We start from the raw sequence: 25,044 nt of genomic DNA on the forward strand, positions 1-25,044 counted from the left end.
AGTCGGCAGACAGTGTGTTGGAGAAGACCCGGGAGGCAGCGAGGCCGGTGGAACCACGACGGGGCGCACAATGAGGCTGGTGAGTGCAACAATGATACACCTTGCTGACAATCTGGGGATCTTTTCTTTCTAAACAAATTCATTTCTCAGCTGCTAGCTAGAGGGGTTCTGGATTATTTGTACAATGCATGCTTCTAAAACGCTGCAGATACCTGTAGGCAGTCTGTTGCAACTCCATGCAAAACAATGGGGCACCCACAGTGACACACAGATTGCATAAGAGGCTCTGCAGATATTTAAATAATCTGTGCTCTTATAGAATGTATTTTATTTTATTTATTCAAACTTAATAGACTGCCTCAATGGTGGATAATTTAAAAGAAACAAACAAAACCAGCATTAATAGATGGCACTAAAAGTTAAATGCCCCTAAAACAGCACCCAAAGAAATTAAACCATAAATATAACAGCAATTAATACCCAAAACTGACATTTAAAAACCTATCAGCTCAAGAAATTTTATATTAATATCCACTGTTAATTGTGACATCTAAAATTATCATATAAATCCATCAGTGCTTAAAATGAATGCTAAAACAAAACCAGACAATAGGAAACTTATTTCAAACACTAGAGTGTATTAGCTGTAGAGTAGAGGGACTGGAGCATTAAGCATACATTTTAACATAAAAAAAAGCATATTAGTAACCAGCCTGAGGGTTTATCATTTATTTTTATACTTATAATCTGCCCTCTCTCATATATAGCTTAGGGTGAGGAGCTATAGTAAAAGTACAATAGAAGTCATTTCTGGTTGGCTCCATTTTTCTCAAGACAGGCTGATGCAGTGCTAATTTTGCCCTCATGAATTCAAAGTCTTGCTTTTCTTAGAGAAATCAGCAGTCCACAAATGTAATGGTGATACATCAGGACTGGCTCAGCCTGTCATGGAACAGAACCAACAGGGATTCCTAATCAGAAACCTAAATCAAGATGAATTTTAAGATAAAAAAGCTTTTATCATCACATTTAACATCAACTATTAGGAATGTGCGAACATCTCAACATGATATGAAAACATCAATGATATCGGATATGTTTTATATCATTTCCATCTGAAACAGAAAAAAATTAACAAAAATATATTTGTCATTTCTGTCTTTTCAGCACATAATATTCATAAAATAGCATGCATTGTAAAAAAACCCCATAAAAACATTAAACAAATGAAATAAACAAAATAAGGATAATGAAATGAAAAACAAAACAAAAAATTTTTCCAAGCACACTCCTAGCTATTCTAAGTAGATTATACCATGAGCTAACAGTTAAGACTTCACACATTTAACTCTTGAGTGCTGTTGCAGTACCTACGTCTCTTATGCTGGAGGATCTACTGTACCTCTTGCTTACCTTTTTCTCTAAATAAGAGAAAATCAGATTTTGGACTTCTTCAGGCGGAGGGAGCCTGTACTTCTGATACAAGGATGCATGCTCATTCCCTTCAAAAAGTCGCACAGCCATCAGGGACCACACTAACACCTAAAAGGATTGCAAACTATTGCTGAGTTCCAAAAGAAAGCATTTTCTGACAGAGGTGATGACCACATCTAGGTAAAACCAGTTTAGCTGGAATGTTCAGCTATAGCAATATGAAGTCAGATGTACTAATCTATGTTAAACTATTGGATAGATCAACTATTGAACTTTCTTTACAAATAAATATAAATATTCAGCTAATGAAAAATGAAAATAGGCAATGAACAGGCATCAGGCTTACAAGAGAAAAAGAAAAACTTGAACTAAACTTGAACCTCCAAAACAGTAGTTCATTGAAAATGTTTACAATAATTAAATTGAGTCAAAAAGTGATAGTATGCAGATATGGATTCAAAAACATTATCTTAAGCAATAATAGAAGAAAATACCTGATTGGAGACTGCTAAGATTTAAAGAAAGAAAATGAAAAAATAATCTTTAAGAAAAGCTAGAATATTTAATAAGGGTTGAATTCTGCAAAGATGCTCTTGTTATGAGATATCCAGAAGATTTAAAGAATAAAAAGTTTGCAGCCTTAAGTTCAAAAGTAAGGTCGTGGGATGGCGTGCATCTACCCAGATTCTTGCAACTAGGGTTCTTTGTGCTGAAACCTGGAATATATTTTCTTGCCTTATTAGAATGACTCCTCCCCTCATTATCCTTTTTAGGATATGTGCTTCCCGGGCAACATTATACATACCTGGAAAAGGGATAGAGACTATTAAACCTGCCCCAGTAGCTGATAGCAGCATAGTTGAAGAATTAAATTCAGAATTTGCCAGTACCTCAATTATTTTGTAAACCGTTGTGATTGTCTTTGGAGCGACAGTATATAAATACTACAAAGAAAATAAAGAAAAAAAGTGTATTATTTTCTCATGTATGACCATCAGTTCAATTACATACAGAGAAAAGTGCAAGGATAAGTCATCACAGCTTGGCACACATATGCAACAGTCCTTTCTGAGTGAAGGTAGCACTTGCATACACACAGTTCCTATTTCTTTTTAAACTGTGTTTAACATGTCTTTCGCTGAGGATCTTGTGATGCAGCTCAGAGAAGACTTGTTTAGAGAGGTCTTCAGGGGGATTCAGGAAAATCTTTTAAAATCACTTTGCAATGATGAACTTTGGCAAATGTTAAATGGCCTCAAAATATTACAGGTAAGACCACGCATAGAAACAGAGAACATAAAGAGCATACTAGGGATGTGCAGAAGGAAAATGTGTTTTGTTTTTTGTTTCGCCGGGACCCAAATTAGTTTCATAGGGGAAAAAAAAAACAATTCGTTCATTAGTTACATTCGTTTTTCGCTTGCCATTAAAGTCAATTGGGGGGGGGGGGAGGGAGTATTTGCAGCCTATTTTTGGCTGCAGAATTGGGGTTTTATCATCAATTCTGATGAAACTTCTGGGGAGCAATCATCAGAACGAGAAAAGAGCTCCAAGGTACTTAGACTGAGGCAAAGTGGCACCAAAGTGGCATGAATAGCCTAAGGCACTGTAAAGGGGCAAAGGGGTACCAGAAGTGGCAAGAGTGCTTTAACAGAGGAGCACCACAGCTTCAAAAGAGAGCACCGATAACAGATGCATGAAACCTCGAAGGCAGCACGACAGACAAAGTGGCAAGACAAGTAGCTTCAACATCCTACAGCACAATGAAGGGGGAACATAGCAAGCAGAAAGTGTCAGAAAAAACCACAAGGCCCCGATAAAGGGACAAAGCAGCAAAAAGACTAGCACCAACACACTGAGGAACCACGATAGTAACAAGAACACCACAAGACCTTGCCTCGACGCCACCCGCCGCGAGCACGAGGCGCGAGAGAGGGAGTCTGCCATCCTCGTGTTTCCGCGGCGCCGGGACGAACCCGCACTGGCGACCGCCACATGCTTCCAGATGAGAAGCGTGTTCGATCGGTGGGTCCGCCTCCTCCTTTTCTCATTCCACCGGGGAGCTGAGGGAACGCCAGCATCCCCGAAAGGGAGAAAGAGGGCGGGCGGGTCACCCAGTGCCCCGGATGGATCGACATCCCCAGGGTGGGGAAATTGGAAGGCAGGCACAGACTTCCTCCCTGCCCCACGGGACGCAGAGCCGTCCGGCAGAGCACCCTTCCCTCCGCAAGTTCCAGGTTACCTAGCGCCTTTCCCCGCGCCTGCTCTATGACAGGACTGTGAGGTCACTTATGACTCACAGAAAAGGGCTGGTTGTTGCTATGGATACTCCCACATGGCCTTCTCCTATTCCAAACAGCCACTAAGAAAGCACTGCAAACCAAAAGAATGAAACTAATATATGTTGTGTTTCATTTTTGGGGGAATCACCATGCGTTTTGTGAACCCACGAATCAAATGAAAAATCATTGCGGATTGCATATTCGTTGAAAACGAATGCACATCCCTAGAGCATTCCTCCCATCCAGTGTGCCCATCCACATCTCATGGATGGGGCTTTAATCAAAAATACCAAGAACTTTACAGGTCACATCTCAGCTCTTGGAGAACTCTGAGAAGAGCAAGGCATCATTCAGCACCTTTTAATTACTTCAAATTGCTCAGTTGTTTCTCAACTATATTTGTGATCATGTCAGGAGGCAAGGGTAATAAGACCGAGGCAGCATTCGCTGGGGCTTCGGGGACAAGACGTGTGAAACATTACCCTCTTACGCCAGAGAAAATGACAGAGGAAGGGAGTGCTCACTGCTTTCTAGCCCTGATCCTGTTTTTGACAAACTTGACAGCCTGACAGCAATGATCAAGATAACTCAGGAAACTACCTGTGAAAATTAGAAAGACCTTGCTGATTTGACTTTAAAGGTCAAATAGTTTCAAGACTGTTTAAAGCAGGTTGATACAAATGTAAACTCAATTGATATTACAGCTGCAAAGTAAAATAAAACTGATCTTATCCAGTGTGAAGTGCAAGATTTGTCTAGTGGGAACAGACAAGAGCAATATTTGAATACAAGTTCAACAAGAAAGTTCAGAAGGTCCTAATGTGAACTTTTTTTTTTAAGTACTATTAACCACAGTATTAAATATGCAAAGAATTGGAAATTGAGCATGCACAAAGGGTGCCATTGAATCTGTTCAAAACTGCACAGTTCCCAAGGCCAATTATTGCTAAACTGTTAAGCTGTCCATTAGGGATGTGCAGCCCCCAATTCTTTTTTTTTTGTTTGTTTTTAGAGGGGTTTTTCCCATGACTATTTTATTTAATGTTTATTTCATTTGAGTTCCTTTACTGACACAAACGAAAATTAAAACAAAAACAAAAAAAAAAAGGACCCTGTGCCCTGCCCCAAAAATGGTGCCAGTGCAGGGTCTGTAAACAACCCTGGCCCTGCATTTACTCCTCCTGTGGGTTTCCAGGCCAGTAAGAGCAGTAGTAGAGATTCCCACTCTCCTTCTGCCCTCTATCAACTCTTTAAAATGGAACCGGTTGGCCCTGAGTCTAGCACCATCATGACAACAAAATAGTGCTGTCTCAGAGCTGGCTGGAGCCATTTTAAAGAGATGACTGACGGGACAGATGGCGAGTGGGCATCCCTCCTGCCCCTTTTATGCCATGGGATGGGGGCCATAAGTGCACGTGCAGGGTTGTAGGCGCCGCGCACCGAGCATCGAAGAAGCGTAACAAAGGGGTACGCCCCTTTGTGTAGCCCTGAAGTTAGATTTCTGACAGTCCTTCATACTTGCAAAATGTTAACCAATCTGAATTTTTCAATTTCAGTCTGTTTAAACAATGGAAACTACGATAAGAGAACTACGAGAAACAAGACAACGCTCGTATGGGGAAGTAAGCAAAGCACAGAATCATAATCTGATTTATATAACCGATATCAATACCACTTTCCTCAGTAACTGTTTATCTTTCTCTCTCATAAATATGCAATCACTTACGAAAAAAAAACCCAAACAAACAGTATTAATCTCCGACCTACTACTGGACTGTAAGCCGGACTTCATAGCAATAACTGAAACCTGGCTAAAGAGCATGGATACCGTTCTTATAAATCAAATGGCTAATAAAAATTATGACATTTTTTCAATTCCCAGACCTCAGCATAGAGGTGCTGGACTTATGTTCATAGTAAAGAAAGATTTCGCTTTCAAATTATTCCCCTCGTGCATAGCACAACAATATGAGATTGCACTGTATGATTCAAAGAAATTACAAGTCTGTTTACTGAATTTTAGGGATGTGAATCGTGTCCTTGATCGTCTTAACGATCAATTTCGGCTGGGAGGGGGAGGGAATCGTATTGTTGCCGTTTGGGGGGGTAAAATATCGTGAAAAATCTAAAAATCGCAAAACCGGCACATTAAAACCCCCTAAAACCCACCCCCGACCCTTTAAATTAAATCCCCCACCCTCCCGAACCCCCCCCAAATGAGTTAAATAACCTGCGGGTCCAGCGGCGGTCCGGAACGGCAGCAGTCCGGAACGGGCTCCTGCTCCTGAATCTTGTTGTCTTCAGCCGGCGCCATTTTCCAAAATGGCGCCGAAAAATGGCGGCGGCCATAGACGAACACGATTGGACGGCAGGAGGTCCTTCCGGACCCCCGCTGGACTTTTGGCAAGTCTCGTGGGGGTCAGGAGGCCCCCCACAAGCTGGCCAAAAGTTCCTGGAGGTCCAGCGGGGGTCAGGGAGCGATTTCCCGCCGCGAATCGTTTTCGTACGGAAATGGCGCCGGCAGGAGATCGACTGCAGGAGGTCATTCAGCGAGGGTTCCGGCGCCTCGCTGAACAACCTCCTGCAGTCGATCTCCTGCCGGCGCCATTTTCCGTACGAAAACGATTCGCGGCGGGAAATCGCTCCCTGACCCCCGCTGGACCTCCAGGAACTTTTGGCCAGCTTGTGGGGGGCCTCCTGACCCCCACGAGACTTGCCAAAAGTCCAGCGGGGGTCCGGAAGGACCTCCTGCCGTCCAATCGTGTTCGTCTATGGCCGCCGCCATTTTTCGGCGCCATTTTGGAAAATGGCGCCGGCTGAAGACAACAAGATTCAGGAGCAGGAGCCCGTTCCGGACCGCTGCCGTTCCGGACCGCCGCTGGACCCGCAGGTTATTTAACTCATTTGGGGGGGGTTCGGGAGGGTGGGGGATTTAATTTAAAGGGTCGGGGGTGGGTTTTAGGGGGTTTTAGTGTGCCGGCTCACGATTCTAACGATTTATAACGATAAATCGTTAGAATCTCTATTGTATTGTGTTCCATAACGGTTTAAGACGATATTAAAATTATCGGACGATAATTTTAATCGTCCTAAAACGATTCACATCCCTACTGAATTTCCCTCCAGGTCTGTTAGAGCATAATCTGTCACCTATTATTGAATTCTTTGTCTCTTCTCTGAATCCGAACAAACCCTCAAGAATTCTAGGTGATTTTAACTTACATATGGACATTAAACCACTTTCATTAACCTGCCATACCCTGATAGATGCACTTACAGCAGTTGGTTATGAATTAATGATTACAGACCTGACACATAAAAGACGACACTCCTTAGACCTAATCTTTACAAATTCAGATAAAGTTATTGCCTCATCAACTAAGTATACTCTGGTTCCGTGGTTGGACCATTTCTTAATTCACACAAATTTGACCTTTAGTTCTGATTCTTCCCTCGAATCGATGCAACCAATAACATTCACCTACTGACTGAAGATTTACAAAAAGAGGTTGATAAAAAAAATTAGTGATATTGATTCATTCAATACTACAAATGCTATTAAATCTTTGTTTCAAATTACATCCTCCATTGCTGACAATATAAATCCTAAAAAGATAAAAACAATTAAAACAAAAAAACAAACCCATGGCATAACAAACAAATTGAAGAAACAAAAACTTCTCAGAAAAAAGGAGAATGTTATGACTGTCGGTCGCAGATGGCTGCAACCGCTATTACTTACTTCATGTGTCACTGCCCTCTCTCCTCTGGGAAGACTCGCGGCTGTAGCTAGCCACTTCTGACCCTCGTTACAGACCTCTCCAGGGCGGCAAGGACGCCGCTGACCGCCAAGTCTCTCCTGGGCCTCACTAGGCGTGCACGTGAGCTACAGGTCCCTCCTTTAAGGACACCAGGGCGGGAACCTCAGGGGTGTCACTCCTTGATGACATCACTAGCCCTGGACTCTTAAAGCACCATCGGGGCCTGGTTCAAATTGACTTGGCAATGAGTTCCCTCTTTGCTAAATCCTGTTCTTCTTGCTACAGACATGATCCCTGCTTCCTGCTATAGCTGGCATGAGAATTCTCGGGAACCCACTCCTCAGGGGCCTTGTTCCTGTCTCTGGCTATTCGCTCTTCGGAGGGCCCTATGCCCCCTCGCTGTCTGCCTATCCCTGCTACTTGTGGATAGTCCAGGGACTCCTCTCCAGTGATTTGGTGTTCCCTGCTCTGCGAACCATCGCCATTCACTCTACTGTGGAAACCTATGTGGTGGACCCCATCCCGGAGCCCACTGATTCTACGCTCTGCCTCCTGTAACCTTATACTGGCGTACCCCGCTCTGCAGACTACTGCCTGCACTAGTAACTAAGACTGTCACGCTTCTCCTGCTCCTCAGGACAGCGCCTACTATCCCGCTATGCATTCGCTCGCCGCTCCTCGGGGCAGCGCTTGCCTCCCTTCGTGATTGTACAGCACACCCCGCTCCTCGGGGTAATGTGCTCCCTCTTTACCAGAGACTCCAAGGCTTCCCCATTTCTCAGGTAACCTAGGTCTTCCACCTGTGTGGCTCTCCCGGTGGCTCCCCCTCCTGGGGGTCACCCTTGCACACATTTTCTTGCATTGCACGCATTTCCCCTACTCGGGGTTGGTCCAGTACTCCACCACTAGGGGGACATACTCCAGCTAACCTGCCTTCTCTCTCTCCTCAGTCTCCACTCCTCCTGTGCCTCTGGGTTGTGTCACTCCTAGCTAGACCTCGCCTCCTGATTGTGAGGCTCAGCAGGGCTCCTCCCCATGGGCGGTACTACCTCTCACCTCAGGCCAAGGGCCCACTAGCCTACAAATCCGAACAGATTATACACTGAGCAATTATTGCTCATTTCTTGCCCATTATAAAATATTGATAAATAGTATAAAGGACTACTTTAGTAGAAAAATTGAAAAAATTCTCCCACAATCCAAAAACACTATTTGACATTGTAAAACAATTGACAAACACTGTAGCTCACAATAAAAGCTCTGCCCGCAAATAGGTGTAATGATATTGCACATTTGTTTGAGGATAAAATAAGTTTATTATCTAGTATATGTTGAATATGGAGGCATAGAACACACTTGAGGCAGCTTTCATGGCAGGCAGGAAGAGAAGGGGTGAGCCCTCACGAGGCTCTTCCTTTTATTGTACATTCATACAAAGGCAGATGATGTGTCATTACATGATTGGCTACTTTCCCGTAGCAACAGACATATCTCTACACTATTGGCTTTGGCTCAGGGGGTGTGCACGGATCATCTCATTGGCTGCTGAAATCTATACCTCCTGACTTTGTCCTGCCTCTGACTAGGGAACACCCAGCCCTACTTTCAGGCTATCAGGATTAATTATAAACTAGAGAAATACATGACAGTCAGGTATCCTTTCCCAGGCAGAGACTTAAGCACAAGTGATGCTTTTATTCAGGCAAAGGCAGGGAGAAGGGAAGTTAAGTTTAAACCCTGATGAAATGGCTTGCTGGCAAAGCTTATATTTCCCACAGTATAGACGCCACATCAAAACAAGAAATAAATATGCATCCGAAGGAGGTAACGAAATGGTCAAATTTTGATGAAATCTCAACAATAGAGATTGAAAATCTCATTATGCAACTAAATCCACTTGACTCCATTCCAATAATTGCATTAAAACCCTTAGCACATAATTTAGCTCCGTGTATTGCATCAATTATAAATAATTCTCTGAAGGAAAGACATCTACCAGAAATACTAAAGGGAGCAATAATCAGACCCATGATAAAGCAAAACAAACTTGATCCAGCTATACTTAGCAATTATAGGCCTATATCGAATCTCTCCTTCCTTGTGAAATTAAACTGAAAAAGTGATCCAGTAACAACTAACAGAGCATCTAGAGAACAACAATATCCTTTTCCCGTCCCAATTTGGTTTTAGAAAAATTTTAACACTGAAGCATTACTGATTGCTTTGACTGACACGGTTTTAAAAGGATTTGATAGCAGACAAAGATACTTGTTAATATTACTAGATCTTCCATCCTCATTTGATACGGTAAGTCACACCTTATTACTTGACAGATTATCTGAAAGCCCTCCAGGAGGATCCGGAAAGGGAGCTGGGAGTGAGGGCTGCGCAGCCGGCGCAGAAGCCCATCGGGTTAAGGCTCCTTTACACTCACCCCTACCACCGACGGGCTCACACCGACCACGCGACCGCTGCCGTCCCGATGCTGCCTAACCAACGCCCCAAACTGCAGCAGCCAATCAGGGACCAGGCGCCCTGGTGGCCACATTTACCTGCGACCGCAGGGCCTTTTAAGGCCGCAAATGAAGCCCAGGTACCGCGCGCCGGGCGCCGCAGGAGCACAACAAAGGGGCCTGCCCCTTTGTGCAGCCCCAAGAGCCGCCAGCAAGAGTTTCCAGCTAGGCTAGAAAGTCCTGGATACAGATTCCAAACTCTACTTGGGTTCTAGCTGTAATATCACAAAACCCAGGTCATCTTTGACGCAACCTTCTAAAAGAGCTCCCCATCCTCACAGCAGGAACCCCACTACTCCACCTCCCACCTCCTCTCGACTTCTCCTCAAAGATGCACCTATACACTATTCCCACTATTAAGAATAAATCAAGAACAAACTTAAAGCCTGCATCCCACCACGTTGATCAACAAAGGTTAATCCCAATTATGACATCCTCAATGACTCAGTTCCTAAGTCTCTCACTATTCACGGTAACCCTATTCAATGCTCAGTCGCTCTCCAAAAAAATGCACATCCTCAATGATTATCTTATAGAAGTCAACCCAGACATATGTGCAATCACGGAAACATGGCTGAAACCCTCTGACATAGTACTAACGAACCAGCTACCCATACAAGCCTATAACCTCATCTCAGTCCCCAGACCCAAAAAAAAAAAAAAAAAAAAGAGGAGGAGGAGGTCTCCTCCTAGCTTCTAAAAAACAATTAGGCCTAACTCAACAACATAAAAACTCCATCACGAAACTCGAATTTTCCCTCTTCAAATCGGAACTACAAATATGCCTCATCTACGCCCCACCAGGAAATCTAGATTCTGACCCCTCTCCTCTAATAGAGCTGATAGCCAAACCCATCAACATTGACAAACCAGCTATTATCCTGGGTGACTTTAACCTGCACGTCGACGCTCACCCACAATCCACAAACTGCGAAACAACTCTTTCCTCACTTAGCCACTTAGGCTTCACTCAAATCGTCAACAGCCCTACCCACAAGGCAGGACACACATTGGACCTCATCTTCATCAACGACAGTTTTTCCATCTACTCCAATCCCACCTGCTTACCTGTCCCTTGGTCAGATCACAGAGTCATCTACACGACCCTTAAGATCAAAAACCTCCCACCTCAAACCTCCACCAAAACCACCATCCATTTCAGGAAACCATGTTCACCGGACCTACTCAGTGAACTTTGCTTCAAAGAATTAAACCAGCTAGACCTCTCAGACGCTACCACAGCCACCACCTCTTGGATCAAACTTACCAAAAAAATTGCAGATCAAATCTGCCTAACCACCACTAAAAGTAATACAACCTACACTTGACAACAGAAAACCTTGGTTTACCCCGGAACTTAAATCCCTAAAACAAAAACTAAGAAATTTAGAACAAAACTGGAGGAAAAACCCCTCCGCTGTATCACATGCCACCTACAAATCTACTCTCAACACCTACAGAAATGCCATCCATAAAACCAAGAAAGACTTTAATGCAAAAAGAATCCACAATTTCATTTTTTACTCAAAAGCTCTCTTTTCATATGTTTCATCACTCAAACCATCTCCCCCTTCCATTCCAGACCACCAAGCACTCAAAGCCAATGAACTTGTCAATTATTTCAAGACAAAAATCTCTAACCAAACCCGCTCCCCTACAACCCACAACACCACCTCTACAACTCCCCCAACACCGGGGTGCCTCTGTCAACACCCCCCATCCTTCTACTCTGCCAAAACCTCTCAGCCCCTCACCAACACTTCACCCAACAACCCAGCCCCAACTGAGTATTAGCCTAGAGTCCTTTGAACCCACCTCCGCCCTAGAGATTGAAAATACCCTGAAGAAACTCAAACCATCCTCCCACCCATCAGACCCATTACTGACAAACCTGCTCACTGCCATCCCGAACACCATTGCACAACCACTAGCGGAAATCATCAACACCTCTTTATCTCAAGGATAAAACCATCCTCCCATCCATCAGACCATATTCCATCCAACAAATTGAGTCTGATCACCAACACCATAGCCAAACCTTTAGCAGACATCATTAACTGCTCCTTCACCCAAGGACATGTCCCGAACCAACTCAAGTTAGCCATGCTCAAGCCGATCCTCAAAAAACCTAACTTACCTACCACAGACCCAGCTAACTTTAGACCCATAGCAAACCTCCCTTTCATTTCCAAAGTCATGGAGAAAGTTGTAAACAAACAACTTACTGAATACCTTAACGAAAACAATATCCTCGCCTCAAACCAATTTGGCTTTCGTAAAACTATGAACACCGAATCATTATTAACATCACTATAAACCGCTAAATGTAGCGACAGTTATTGTTCCTTGTGAACCGGGGTGATATGTATATTATACAGGAACCTCCGGTATATAAATCATTTAAATAAATAATAAATAAGGCATAATTCCCAATCAGTTAAAATTAGCAATTCTGAAACATTTGCTGAAAAAAACCAAACGCCTCTCCTATGGACCTGGCTAACTTCAGACCCATTGCAAACTTACCTCTGATTGCTAAACTGATGGAAAAATCTGTCAAACAATTGTCAGAATACTTTGAAGATCACAACATACTCTCTCCCTGGCTCAGTACGGCTTCCACAAATCACTAAACACTGAGTCCCTTCTCCTTTCGCTCACAGACACCATCCTCCTAAGCCTGGAGAACAAACAATCATACCTTCTGGTGCTTTTAGATTTATCCTCAGCTTTTGACACGGTAAATCACACAACACTCATAAACCAACTAGCAAACATAGGCATCAAAGGTTCAGCTCTTAGCTGGTTTAAGTCATTCTTGTGCAATAGGTTCTACAAAGTGAGGATAAATAACAAGGAATCTCAACCCGTCCTGTCAGACCAGGGTGTCCCTCAAAGCTCATCACTATCACCCACTCTCTTCAATATCTACCTCCTCCCACTCTGCCAACTACTCTCAGACCTCAAAGCTCATTCATTATCTATATGCGGATGACATACAGATTCTCATCCCAATTACCAAGTCACTTCAAAAAACCATCACTCACTGGAATGACTGCCTTCAGCCAATCAAACACCTACTTACCAGCCTCAATTTAGTGCTGAATGCCAACAAAACTGAGATGTTACTTATTTCCCACGACGCTCTTATTAACCTATCAAGTTCTGCACAACCTACTAGCTTAAACATCGATTTCACCCCGGATGTCAGGGATCTAGGAGCTTGGCTGAACCACCAACTAAACTTGAAAAAATTCACACACACTACCACCAAAGACTGCTTTTATAAATTACAAGTCCTCAAAAAGCTAAAACCTCTCCTTCACCCTAGTCTTACAATCCATCACCCTAACAAAACTCGACTATTGTAACTCTATTCTACTCGGTCTCCCCACCAATACATCAAACCCCTACATATGGTCCAGAATGCCGCCGCCAGAATCCTTACTAACGCCAATAAAAGAGAACATATCACCCCATCCTCTGATGTCTACACTGGCTACCCATCAAATATAGAATCCTTTTCAAAGTTCTCACCATCATTCATAAAGCGATACACAACATCTCGCCCATCACCTTAAGGAAACAACTTCGACTGTATACATCTGCTAGACCCATCAGAAGCGCATACAAAAGGTACACTGTATGCCCCTCTTGCAAAAACATCCCTAAGGAAGAGAGCTCTATCTACTGCAGGACCTCACCAATGGAATGCTCTCACCCTAGACCTACGACTTGAACCCAGCCTACCAGAGTTTTAAAAAAAAAAAAAAAAAAGCTAAAAACCTGGCTCTTCAGACAGACAAGCTTTCCCAGATAAGTAAAGCTACTAGGATGACAATTTCCGTTACCTTAATTTAAATGCCTTCTCGTCAAGATCACTATGCAGATTCTCTTTATTAGCAATACCAGTTCTCCCCTTTGTGGTACTATTACTCTCCCCCTCTTTCTCCCCCCCCCCGATCCTTCCTTCAGCTGACATTGTTCTCCTTACCTCCCAAGTCTGTTCTCCTCTAGAATCCAACCGGATCTCCCCCCTTCGTTCGGCTCCTTTCATATATTCGTCCCTCTCAAAGTTGAACTTCCTTTTTGGTAATCGTTCCCTTAATGCATTCATTTATTACTCTTTCTGCTCTCTCTTCACTACCTGGATCAATTGTTTTCAATTGAAATCAGTGGCAAGTTATTTAATTTATGTAAAGCCTCAGACCTGCACTTATTGCCCCGAGCAATTTCCTGTTCTATTGTTAAATTGTTATACTATTACTAACTGTTAATCGTTATATGTAAAGTTTTTTGTTGACTCACTATCTGTTTCATTACCTAACTGTTTCTTGTAAAGCCTGGGGTGGTTTGTAAACCCCGGGCGATTTGCCATTCTATGTAAACCGGATTGATTTGTATCTCATACAGGAATTTCGGTATATAAAAATTAAAAATAAATAAATAAAATAAATAGGTCTGGAAAAAATTCACTTTGCAATGGTTCGCATCTTATCTGTATGATCGTTCCTATAAAGAACAGATTAACAACACTACATCAGATAAGATAGATCTTAAGACTGAGGTTCCGCATGGATCAGCTTTAATCGGCCACACTTTTTAAACATATATGCATGCTGTCACTATGTCATCTTCTAGCTGGACTTGGCCTTAACCACTATTTATACGCAGACTACATTCAAATATTGATACCAATTCATGATACAATTGAAAAAACTTAAACTAATATCAATGTATATCAATTATTAAGCTACTTCTAACACAAATGAAACTAGTTTTAAACAAAACTGAAGTTATTTATTAGAAAGAAAATCAACAAAGATATGTCACACACCATTAGTACTTCATGACAATTCAATGATTAAGCTTGCTGACAAGGCATGAGATCTAGGTATAATAAATGATGCATGCATAATCCCCTCTGTGATTTTCAAAGCACCACTAAATGCATATAAAATAAGTTTTATGCATGCAAGTCGTTTTGAAAATCAACCCCTTGTAGTATGACTGTATGCTTTCAGTGTATTTAAATTTCTACTACTGACTGATATGCAAAAGAGAATTTGTTGTTCTAAGGTTTTCCATATCCTATCCTAATCTCAGAGGGTTTCACCGACTGGGTGAGCTTTGCCCCTATTTCATAGTAACATTTTAACAAATGGTCCATCTAGTTACTCGGTCAAGAAGTGGAATCCTCTTTTGCTTTATGTGAAACCCTTAAGGTCTTTCATTTGGAAATTCCAGAAAAATAGGGAGAGAAACAAAACAGAATTTCTCCTTCTCCTCTGTACCTTGGTAAACCCCATTTTAGCAATAGCCAGCCATTCACTGTAAATAGAGAAAGGGTTACTACCCTATGGCACTCCACACTCAAACTGCAAAAGACATACTAGAATGTGGTGAAAGGAAGCAGCAGTGATAAAGAAATTACAAAGTTGGTTTGTTGCTCCGAAAGTTGAATCATATGTATGGACTGGAAGTGCTTCTTAGTTTTAAAAGTTTTAATATAAAGACAAAAATGATTTTAAACACAGTAATGAGTCATTTCAGAAAAGAATGCTGGAAACATGACTGCAACTGTGAAGGCATTTTGTTTATTTGCCATATTAAATGTTGAGAGTCCTGGATCTTCCAGAGCAGAGGGAAAGAAGAAAAGCCCAGACACCAGAGGCGAAGACATAAGTCAATGATGGCAGATGAAAACCAAAATGACTTGTCCAGTCTGCCCAGTAGATGCACATTCAAATCCCCTGCGGAACTTGACACTTTGCCCCTTTACTCCATGTTCTGCACACAACCACTGAAGGTTGTACCATTTCCTTTTAGGGATGTAACTACTGCTCCTTCCAGAATATCCCTGTGCCTTCTTGGAAGCACAGTTCAATCATAGCAATATTGGGAAGTTTTGTTTTTCTGTTTTCTTTACCTTATGTTTGGTATGAATGAGTGGTATGAATGGGGAATGACTAAATGCAAAGTATGAGAGAAATGGAGCAGGCCCTGGACTAGTTTTATGGCCATACTAAGGTGAGAGGGAGATCTATTGTGAAGAGGTAAATTGGAGAAATTACTTACCTGATAATTTTGTTTTCCTTAGTGTAGACAGATGGACTCAGGACCAATGGGTATAATGTGCTCCTGATAGCAGTTGGAGATAGAGTCAGATTTCAATCTAACGTCAGCCCTAGTACATATACCCCTGCAGGAAGCTCTGCTCTTCAGTATTCTCTTCAAAAAGCAATTGTGGATATATGTGTGACTGAACAACTTGATTAACTTGGTTAACTTTGATTAACTTCAACTGGTTGATGTGGTTATAGCTGGAGACCGCCAGTGCACTCAACCAAGAAACGCCGACACCTGATATGTATGGGTGTCTTAGAGGGAAGCTTGGCTTACCCGTGTTTGTCTTGCTCTCGGGGATTGTCACCCGAGGTTTCCGTGTCTGTCGGAAGCCATGGGCGGGATGCTGAGTCCATCTGTCTACACTAAGGAAAATGAAATTATCAGATAAGTAAATTTCTTCATTTCCTAGCGTGTAGCAGATGGACTCAGGACCAATGGGATGTACAAAAGCTACTCCCGAACCAGGTGGGAGGCTGCCCATGACCCACTTAGTAATGCCCTTGCGAATGCTGTGTCCTCCCAAGCTTGAATATCCAGGCGGTAGAACCTAGAGAAGGTGTGAATGGAGGACCATGTCGCTGCCCGACAGATCTCGGCAGGTGGCGGCATTTTGGTTTCTGCCCAGGATACTGCCTGGGCTCTAGTGGAATGGGCCTTGACTTGTAGAGGTGGAGGCTTGTCTGCCTCTACGTAGGTCGCCTTGATAACTTCTTTGATCCAGCGGGCTATGGCTGCCCGTGAGGCCGCTTCCCCTTGTTTCTTCCCGCTGTGAAGGACGAATAGGTGGTCCATCTTTCGTACGGATTCTGACCTTTCCAGGTATCTGACTAGGAATCTGCTGATGTTAAGATGGCGAAGGCGGCGAGATTCTTCAGAGTCCTTATGCTCGTCTGACGATGGTAGTGAGATGGTTTGATTTAGATGGAAGTGAGAAACCACTTTCGGTAGGAAGGAGGGGACAGTGCGTAGCTGTATGGATCAAGGTGTGAACCTGAGAAACGGTTCTCGACAGGACAGTGCTTGGAGCTCGGAGATGTGACGGGCCGAACAGACTGCCACTTGAAATGCAGTCTTCAATGTTAGTAGTCAGAGGGACAGACTGTGGGTGGGTCTGAAGGATGCTCCTGCTAGGAAGTCTAGGACTAGATTGAGATTCCATAAAGGTACCGGCCACTTTAGGGGTGGTCGGATCTGTTTGACCCCTTTCAGGAAGCGGGAGACGTTCGCGTGAGAGACTAGGCTACCACCCTCCACCTTGGCTCTGTAGCAGGCCAACACGGCCACCTGCACCTTGATGGAGTTGAGAGACAACCCCTTCTGTAAGCAGTTCTGCAGGAATTCCAGAATCGTGGGAATTTTGACTGTCGGTCTTCACACCAGGCTTCGAATATAGGTTAGAGAGGTGGAAAACTTGCGTGCTCGGAGCAGAGCGTCAATCACCTCGCCCAAGTATACGCTCTTCTTCAGGCGTGTCCTCTCAATGGCCAGACTGTAAGAGAGAATTGAGTTGGGTCTTCATGGAGGATCGGGCCTTGTTGGAGCAGATCCCTGTCTGGAGGTAGAGGGAGAGGGCTCCCTGTCAGTAGTCTTCGCGGCCAGTCTGGGGCCACTAGAAGTACTGGTCCCCTGTGGTGTTCTATCTTGCAGATGATCCCGCCCAGTAGCGGCCACGGAGGGAAGGCATATAGCAGGATTTCCTGTGGCCAGGCCTAGACGAGGGCATCGATCCCTTGGGATTGTAGTTCCCATCTGCAACTGAAATAAGTTGGGAACTTGGGCATTGGACCAGGTTGTCAGGAGGTCCATGGTGGTGTTCCCCAGCAGTTTACTATCAACTAGAAGGCTGTGGCAGACAGCCTCCATTCCCCCAGGTCTAGACTTTCTCTGCTGAGGTAATCCGCAGTGACGTTGTCTTTTCCCGCGATGTGGGTGGCTGAGATCTCTTGTAGGTTTGATTCCACCCACGCCATTAAGGGGTCTATTTCCAGGGACACATGTTGGCTTCTGGTTCCTCCATGGTGGTTGATATAGGCAACTGTTGTGGTGTTGTCTGACAGGACTCTGACCGATTCGCCCCGGAGTCTTTGACTGAACCGTAGGCAGGCTAGCCTGACTGCCCGTACTTCCAGTCATTTGATTTTCCATCCTGACTCTTCCTTGTCCCATTGCCCCTGGGTGGTCAGCCTCTTGCAGTAGGCTCCCCACCCTCGTAGGCTCACATCTGTGGCGGGTAGGATCCAGGTCGGCGGGGTTAGCCTTACTCCCTTGCTCAGATGGTCTTCTTGTAGTCACCATTGTAGCTGGGTTCGAACTTCCTCCAGGAACTGGAGACAAATGGAGTAATTTTGGGACATCTGATTCCATCGTGACAGTAGGGAACGCTATAGGGGGTCGCATGTGAGCTCTCGCCCATGGGACCACTTGCAGTGTGGATGTCATGAGACCGAGGACTTGGAGGTAGTCCCACACCTTGGGGCGAAGACTGCTTAACAGATTTTGCAATTGGTTCATCAGTTTTGTTCTGCTTGCAGGAGTCAGAATGACCTTGTCTTGTCTTGTGTCGAACCAAACTCTCCCGGGTATTCCAGGGATTGGGAGGGCTGCAGACAGCTCATTTGTGTTGACCACCCACCTGAGGTTCTCCAGTAGAATTCTGACTCTGGTGGTCGCCTGATGACTTTCCTATGGGGATTTTGCCCTGATCAGCCAATCGCCCACATATGGGTGTATGAGGATTCCTTCTTTCCTCAGTGTCGCCGCCACTACAACCATGATTTTGGTAAATGTTTGGGGTGCTGTGGCTAGTCCGAAGGGTAGTGCCTGAAACTGGTAGTGGTGGTCCAGGATTGCGAAGCATAAAAAACGCTGATGCTTGTGATGGACCGGGATGTGCAGGTAGGCTTCTGACAGATCCAGGGATGTGAGAAACTCTCCTGGCTGTATTGCCCTTATGAGCAAGCGTAGGGTTTCCATGCGGAAGCGAGGTACCCTCAGGTGGCGGTTGACGGACTTGAGGTCCAGGATGGGCTGGAATGTACCCTCTTTCTTGGGAACGCTAAAATAGATAGAATAGTGCCCCATATTTTCTTGTTGTGTGGGCACCAGCATTATGGCCTTTAAGTCAAGCAATTTGGCCAGTGTATATTCCACTGCCATCCTCTTGAAAGGGTCGTGGCAGGGAGATTTCACAAACTTGTCCGGAAGGATGTTGTGGAAGTCCAGATAATATCCCTCTCGAATGATGGTTAGGACCCACTTGTCCGAAGTTCTCAACCCATCTTTGGTAGAATAGGGCAAGCCTGCCCCCTATGGCTTCTTCCTGTGGATGGGTCGGCTGATCTTCATTGCGGGGTGTGGCTGGGGCCTGGACCAGTGCCAGCTCCCCTTTTGTTGTGCTTCTTCCGAAAGGACTGGTCCCTGCCTGCGGGGCGAGATGCTTGATATGTACTTCTGTACGGTTTGAAGTGCTGTGATCCTCTGCCCTTAGATGATCGGGGGGGGGGGGGGGGGGGGTAGGGGCACTGGCTTCTCTTGTCCTTTGCCTCCGGTAGCCACGGTACTGGGGATGCACCCCATTTGTCGGCTAACTTCTCCAGTTAGCTTCCGAACAGGAGGTTTCCCTTAAAGGGCATTCTCGCAAGTCTTGTCTTGAAGGTCGCGTCGGCTGACCAGCTTCTGAGCCAGAGTTGTCGCCGCTCCTCCCTCGACTGGGATGGTAGTGCGCTTTGAGACCGCGCAAACTATGGCATCTACTTTGGGGAATGCCAGGAGGTCTTTGGCAGCGGAGTCCAGGGGGTATAAGGCTGCCAGGGTCCGTCCCCCCTTGAACGTGGCCTCCGGAGCCTCCCATTCCAGGTCAATCAGCTATTGAACGGCCTGCAGCAAAGGAAAATGGCAGGAGGCCTGACGGAGTCCCTCGAGGAGAGCATTAGTCTTTGGTTCCCCAATGGCGCTCGTGCCTGGGATAGCGAGCTCTTTCAGGCTGTGAGCCACAAGGTCTGATAGTTCATCCTTAGCGAAGAAACGCCTCATGGTTCAGTAAGGTTCCGTTCCTGGAGGGATTTCCCCTTCCTCCAGGGAGTCTTGATCCTCATCTGAGGTGTCAGTCTCCCCAAAGTTGGGGCTTTGAGACAGAGGGGCACTTCTCTTGGATTAGAGGGTCCCGGGATGTTCGGTTCCTCTAGGGCAGGCTGTGGTTGTGTCATCGGTGGCACCGGTTGAATGTGGACAAAGGTATGTAGGCCTTTGAAGAATTCTACCCAAGAGAAAGATGCTGGGTCTAAATTGAGAGGCGCCGCATCCCCCTGGAGCCCGTTTGAGGAAGGCTTATGCTGGGGGTAGCCAGATCTGGTGTACTGTTGGTGGATTCGGATCCCAGTGCTGGCTGGAGAGGACTTTGGCCTAGTTCACCCAGAGCCTCCTCACACTGTAGACACAGGGCCGTGACCTCTTCGTGCTGCACAGCTCTGATGTGGCATGCTGGGCAGAGGCCCTGAGCCTTGAGCTTCTTGTCCGGTGGTGCCATGGTTTATGCGTGTAGGATTTCAGGAAACTCCGGTTTGTGCATTCAAGTGTACGCCGGGAGGCTTAGTTATGCGCTCCGGGTGTGCCAAAGTTGTGTGCGTAGGTCGGATGCACGTGCCGCTGTGCGCACGGGGTTTACTTATGCGCCCAGCACAGTGAAGCGTGTGGCCGTACGCACGGCACTTATGCGAGCCCCGGTGTGTGCACAAGTGATTTTGTGCGCACGGCTCGCCTCTGTGCGCACGGATCGAATCAGCGGACAGGGTGGCGATCAAGAGAAAAATGGTGACGGCGACCATGCTAGCAATATGGCTACCACCTTAAAAGTCTTCCCATGTGGAGACCCTCCATGTCGGACCGGGGTCTAGCCCGGATAGGGCTGATCAACCCAGTAGCACTGAAGCCAGCTGGCTATCTGTGGGGCTATTTGCGCCTCAGAGACCGGGGACTTTTAGGAAATTTTCCACCTTACCTTGTCTTGGCATTTCCTGGTCTCGTCCCGGGCGGTCTCCAGCTGCGGGGGGAGAGGGAAAGGTACCTTCACCGCCGCGCTCGAAGTTGCACCTGCTGCCTCTCAGCCACGCCCGTTGCCAGGGGTTAAATCCACACCAGTAGCCAGCTGCCGGACAGAGGCTTACCTCTGAGGGATCACGGAAATCACCTCAGGAATCTCGACTGGGGGAGGGACACGTAGGTATCTCCGCAGGAGAGCGGGGCTCGTCTGTAGAGGTAAGATTTCTTCTTTGTTTTGGATTTCTTTGGTTAGAATACTCTAACACTGCAAGCGTGTATAGAGTTCCGAACTGCTATGGAGATGGATACTGAAGAGCAGATTGAAATCTGATCCATCTCCAACTGCTATTAGGAGCACACTATACCCATTGGTCTTGAGTCCATCTGCTACACGTTAGGAAAGTAAGGTTCTGCAAAACCAAAATACAGAAAGATTATGTGCAACAGTTTGCACTGCTATATAAATGTTACCCATTCATCTCATAAAAATATGAAGGAGAATTCACCCTGTTAAAAAAAAAAAGTGCATAAATTGTATTTTTTCAGGAGCGACATCTTGATTTCAAAAGCCACATGAAGTTAAAATCAGATTGGGTGGGTATATATATTTTATTTATTTAGAAACTTTTATATACCGGTATTAGTGGGGACATCATACCGGTTCACATAACAACTGAAAGATTGGAAAATACATTTCAACAAGGGGGATGTAACTGGGAGAGGGTAGAACATAGAGGCAGTAGGAAGGACAGGGAAAACAAGAAAATCATAACCAAAACAATTTACAATTTACAATGAATGTCTCCTTAATATAAGGAGAGGGAGTCACCTGAATGGGGAGACTACATATGTGTTACATATGTAACACATAGTATCAGAAGGAAAAGGGGTGCTGCAATACTTGTCTTATGTTTGATTAGCTGTGGGCAAACTCCATGAACCGCTGCCCTCACCTCCGGTCCCGGGCCGGCCGTACTGTTCACCAATGCAGGAAAATGCCACCAACTCATCTCCTGGCAGGACACTGCTTTCCGATGCTACGAGACGCCGCAGGCTCACCACGCAGCAGATTCATGCCGTACCTCTCCCTAGGTGCATACACGCATCAATCCCCTACATTTAAAATGACCACGTGGGAAAGGCCTTGTGGCCCCTAGAGATAATGTCAGTGCTGCCCTATATAAGGGCAACTCCCCAGAAGCATCTCACCTCAGCAATAGGTCCAGCTACCGTGAATTAGAGATGCGCATTTGTTTATCACGAATTAGGCAATTTCAATGAAATTGCCTAATTTGTCGTGGGTCGGGGCCTCGAATCCTGAAACAGATTTTCCCCGAACTTCGGGGAAAATGCATTTTTCAGGTTTGCACAGGGGGAGGGGCACATTTTATTTTTTTAAATAAAAACCACCCCAAGCATTAAAATTTACTACAATACAACCCCCCCCCCCCCCCCCACCATCCCGATCCCTCCCCAAGACTTACTAATATCTCTGGTGGTCCAGCGGGGTCCTGCGAGCGATTTCTCCCTCCGTGCCATCGGGCTGTCCGGCCTGCCTCGCATCAAAATGGCGCCGAAAGCCTTTGCCCTTATGCCGGCCATCCATTGCTCCTACCATGTGACAGGGGCTGACTAATGGCACCGGTAGCCCCTGTGACATAGTAGGTCAAAGGCTATCTGCACCATTTTGATGCGAGACAGGCCGGACAGCCTGACGACATGGAGGGAGAAATCGCTCGCGGGACCCCGCTGGACCACCAGAGATTTAAGTCTTGGGGAGGGATGTTATATTTAATGGTTTATAGTAATTTTTTTTTTTTCATTTATTCTTTATTCATTTTCAGCTTACATAAACAGCAAAAAAATGCATGCCAATGCAAAGATTCATATAATCTCATTTAACCAAACTATTAAGATACCTTATACTAACTCTTACATAAAGAAATATTTCTTGATTATACATCCAATTTATAAGGAAATGGGAGATCCAAGATTCTAATTCAAAGCAAGCAAGAAATAATTATATTAAAATCAGAAGTTACATCAATTTTCTTAATCCCGTAGCTGGTTCAAGTAGCGTTATTTAAAGAAACATGTGAATCAAGAAATCTACGCAAATCTTGCGGGTCAAAATACACATATCTTTGAGTATTAATTTTTAAACACGCATTTACTAGGATAACGAATCTCCATATATGCTCCCAGGTTTTTTACTTCCTGGGACATCTGCAGAAATCTCTTTCTACGAAGTTGCGTGTCTCTTGTTATGTCCGGGTAAACTCATACTTTTTCACCAAGATAGAGTTTTTCTCTATTTCGCAAGAATAACCTTAAAATAGTGTCTCTGTCTGAAGAAAACACAAATCTTATACAGAGTTCCCAAAATTCAATTTGTTCTTCCATGGACTGCTCCAGAAACTGTTAGATTTTCCATATCTTGTGCTTGTATCTCTATATTCTGTTGCCCTTTTTCTTTCTTCTTCCCAGAATTTATATAGAAAATCTTCTCAATAGGAGGAATAACAACATCTGAAGATATTAATACATTTTCCAGTATAAACTTTTAAAATTGTTCCAACCGTGTGGGAAATATGCGCTTGCCAGCAAGCCATTTCATCAGGGTTAAACACTAACTTCCCTTCTCCCTGACATTTGCCTGAATAAAAGCATCACTTGTGCTTAAGCCTCTCTGCCTAGGAAAGGATACCTGACATCATGTATTTCTCTGGCTTGTGCTTAGCCCTGAATTCCTGGGGGAGGGGCTGGGTGTTCCCTAGTCAGAGGCAGGACAAAGTCAGGAGGTATAGATTTCAGCAGCCAATGAAATGATCCGTGCACACCCCCTGAGCCAAAGCCAATAGTGTAGGGACTCGTCTGTTGCTATGGGAAAGTAGCCAATCATGTAATGACACATCATCTGCCTTTGTATGAATGTACAATAAAAGGAAGAGCCTCGTGAGGGTTCCGCCCTTTTTGCCTTCTCTTCCTGCCTGCGATGAAAGCTGCATCAAGTGTGTTCTTGGCCTCCATACTCTACTTCAAATTGTTCCAACGGGGATATCATTTTTACACGTGGAAAATTTAATACTCAAATTTTTATACCTTGTTTGATTCTCTATATTTTCAATTTTTCTTGTATTAATCTTTTCAGCTTGTATTAATCCAGTCAGGACTACCTTAATTTGAATAACTTGTTCTTGCAGTCCTATCTTTTCCGTATGTTGAATCACTACTGGGTCCAACCTTTGAATTTGGGTTTGTGTAGCTGACAAAATACTGGACATATTCGCTATTGAGGTTTTTAATTCTAGTAATACAGTCCAGACATTCTCCAAAGTTATTTTTTGCATTTGATCCGCAAGTGCTGGAAGAATAACACTTACCGGACCTTCTTGACGGCATTCCTGCCTAATATCTAAGGCCGCCGCCATGCCTTCCTGCCCCTCTGGCGTGGATGTTAATGGTGAAGCGGTCGAGATTTTCATTCCGCCCTCTCTCAGCTGTTGCCGCAGAGGGTTTCCGGGAATCGCTGATACCAAGCCTGCCTCTACAACATTTTCCCCGTTTTCCACCCCGATAGGGCCTTCTGCTTCCACCTCCACGGGCTGAGCATTCTGACCCGAAAGCAGGGGTTGTGTATGGCTCAGCAGCAGGGGCGCCATGGGAGCTCCAGGGCTTAAGGTCGTATTCAGATCCAAAGCCACTGGGGTTTACTCCTGCCCAGTGGCTACCGCAGATACATCTCCCGGAGACATATTCACCAGCGTGAAGAAGCCTTCTATTACCGTTTCAGACAGGGTAGGAATCGGGGTTGTCGGGGTTTCAACACAGACTCTCCCTTTTCTCTTGGTATGAGGCATTTTTTCGAAGAAAAATTTCCAACGCAAG

The 25,044-nt window shown here is 44.8% G+C and overlaps 1 protein-coding gene across 2 annotated transcripts in view; it reads right to left on the minus strand.

The window, feature by feature from the left end:
- The window catches only part of LOC115081983 (putative methyltransferase DDB_G0268948), a 95,181-nt gene that overhangs the window by 54,212 nt on the left and 15,925 nt on the right, over positions 1-25,044 (minus strand). For both annotated transcript variants that reach the window (XM_029586224.1, XM_029586223.1), the window contains exons 2-3: positions 2,325-2,378; positions 1,414-1,542 (exon numbers count right to left, since the gene is read on the minus strand). In XM_029586224.1, the coding sequence (XP_029442084.1) occupies positions 1,414-1,542; positions 2,325-2,378 (183 nt within the window). The remainder of the gene's footprint in view (positions 1-1,413; positions 1,543-2,324; positions 2,379-25,044) is intronic.

This window comes from Rhinatrema bivittatum, unplaced genomic scaffold (assembly GCF_901001135.1).
Source record: "Rhinatrema bivittatum unplaced genomic scaffold, aRhiBiv1.1, whole genome shotgun sequence".
Lineage (NCBI taxonomy): Eukaryota > Metazoa > Chordata > Amphibia > Gymnophiona > Rhinatrematidae > Rhinatrema > Rhinatrema bivittatum.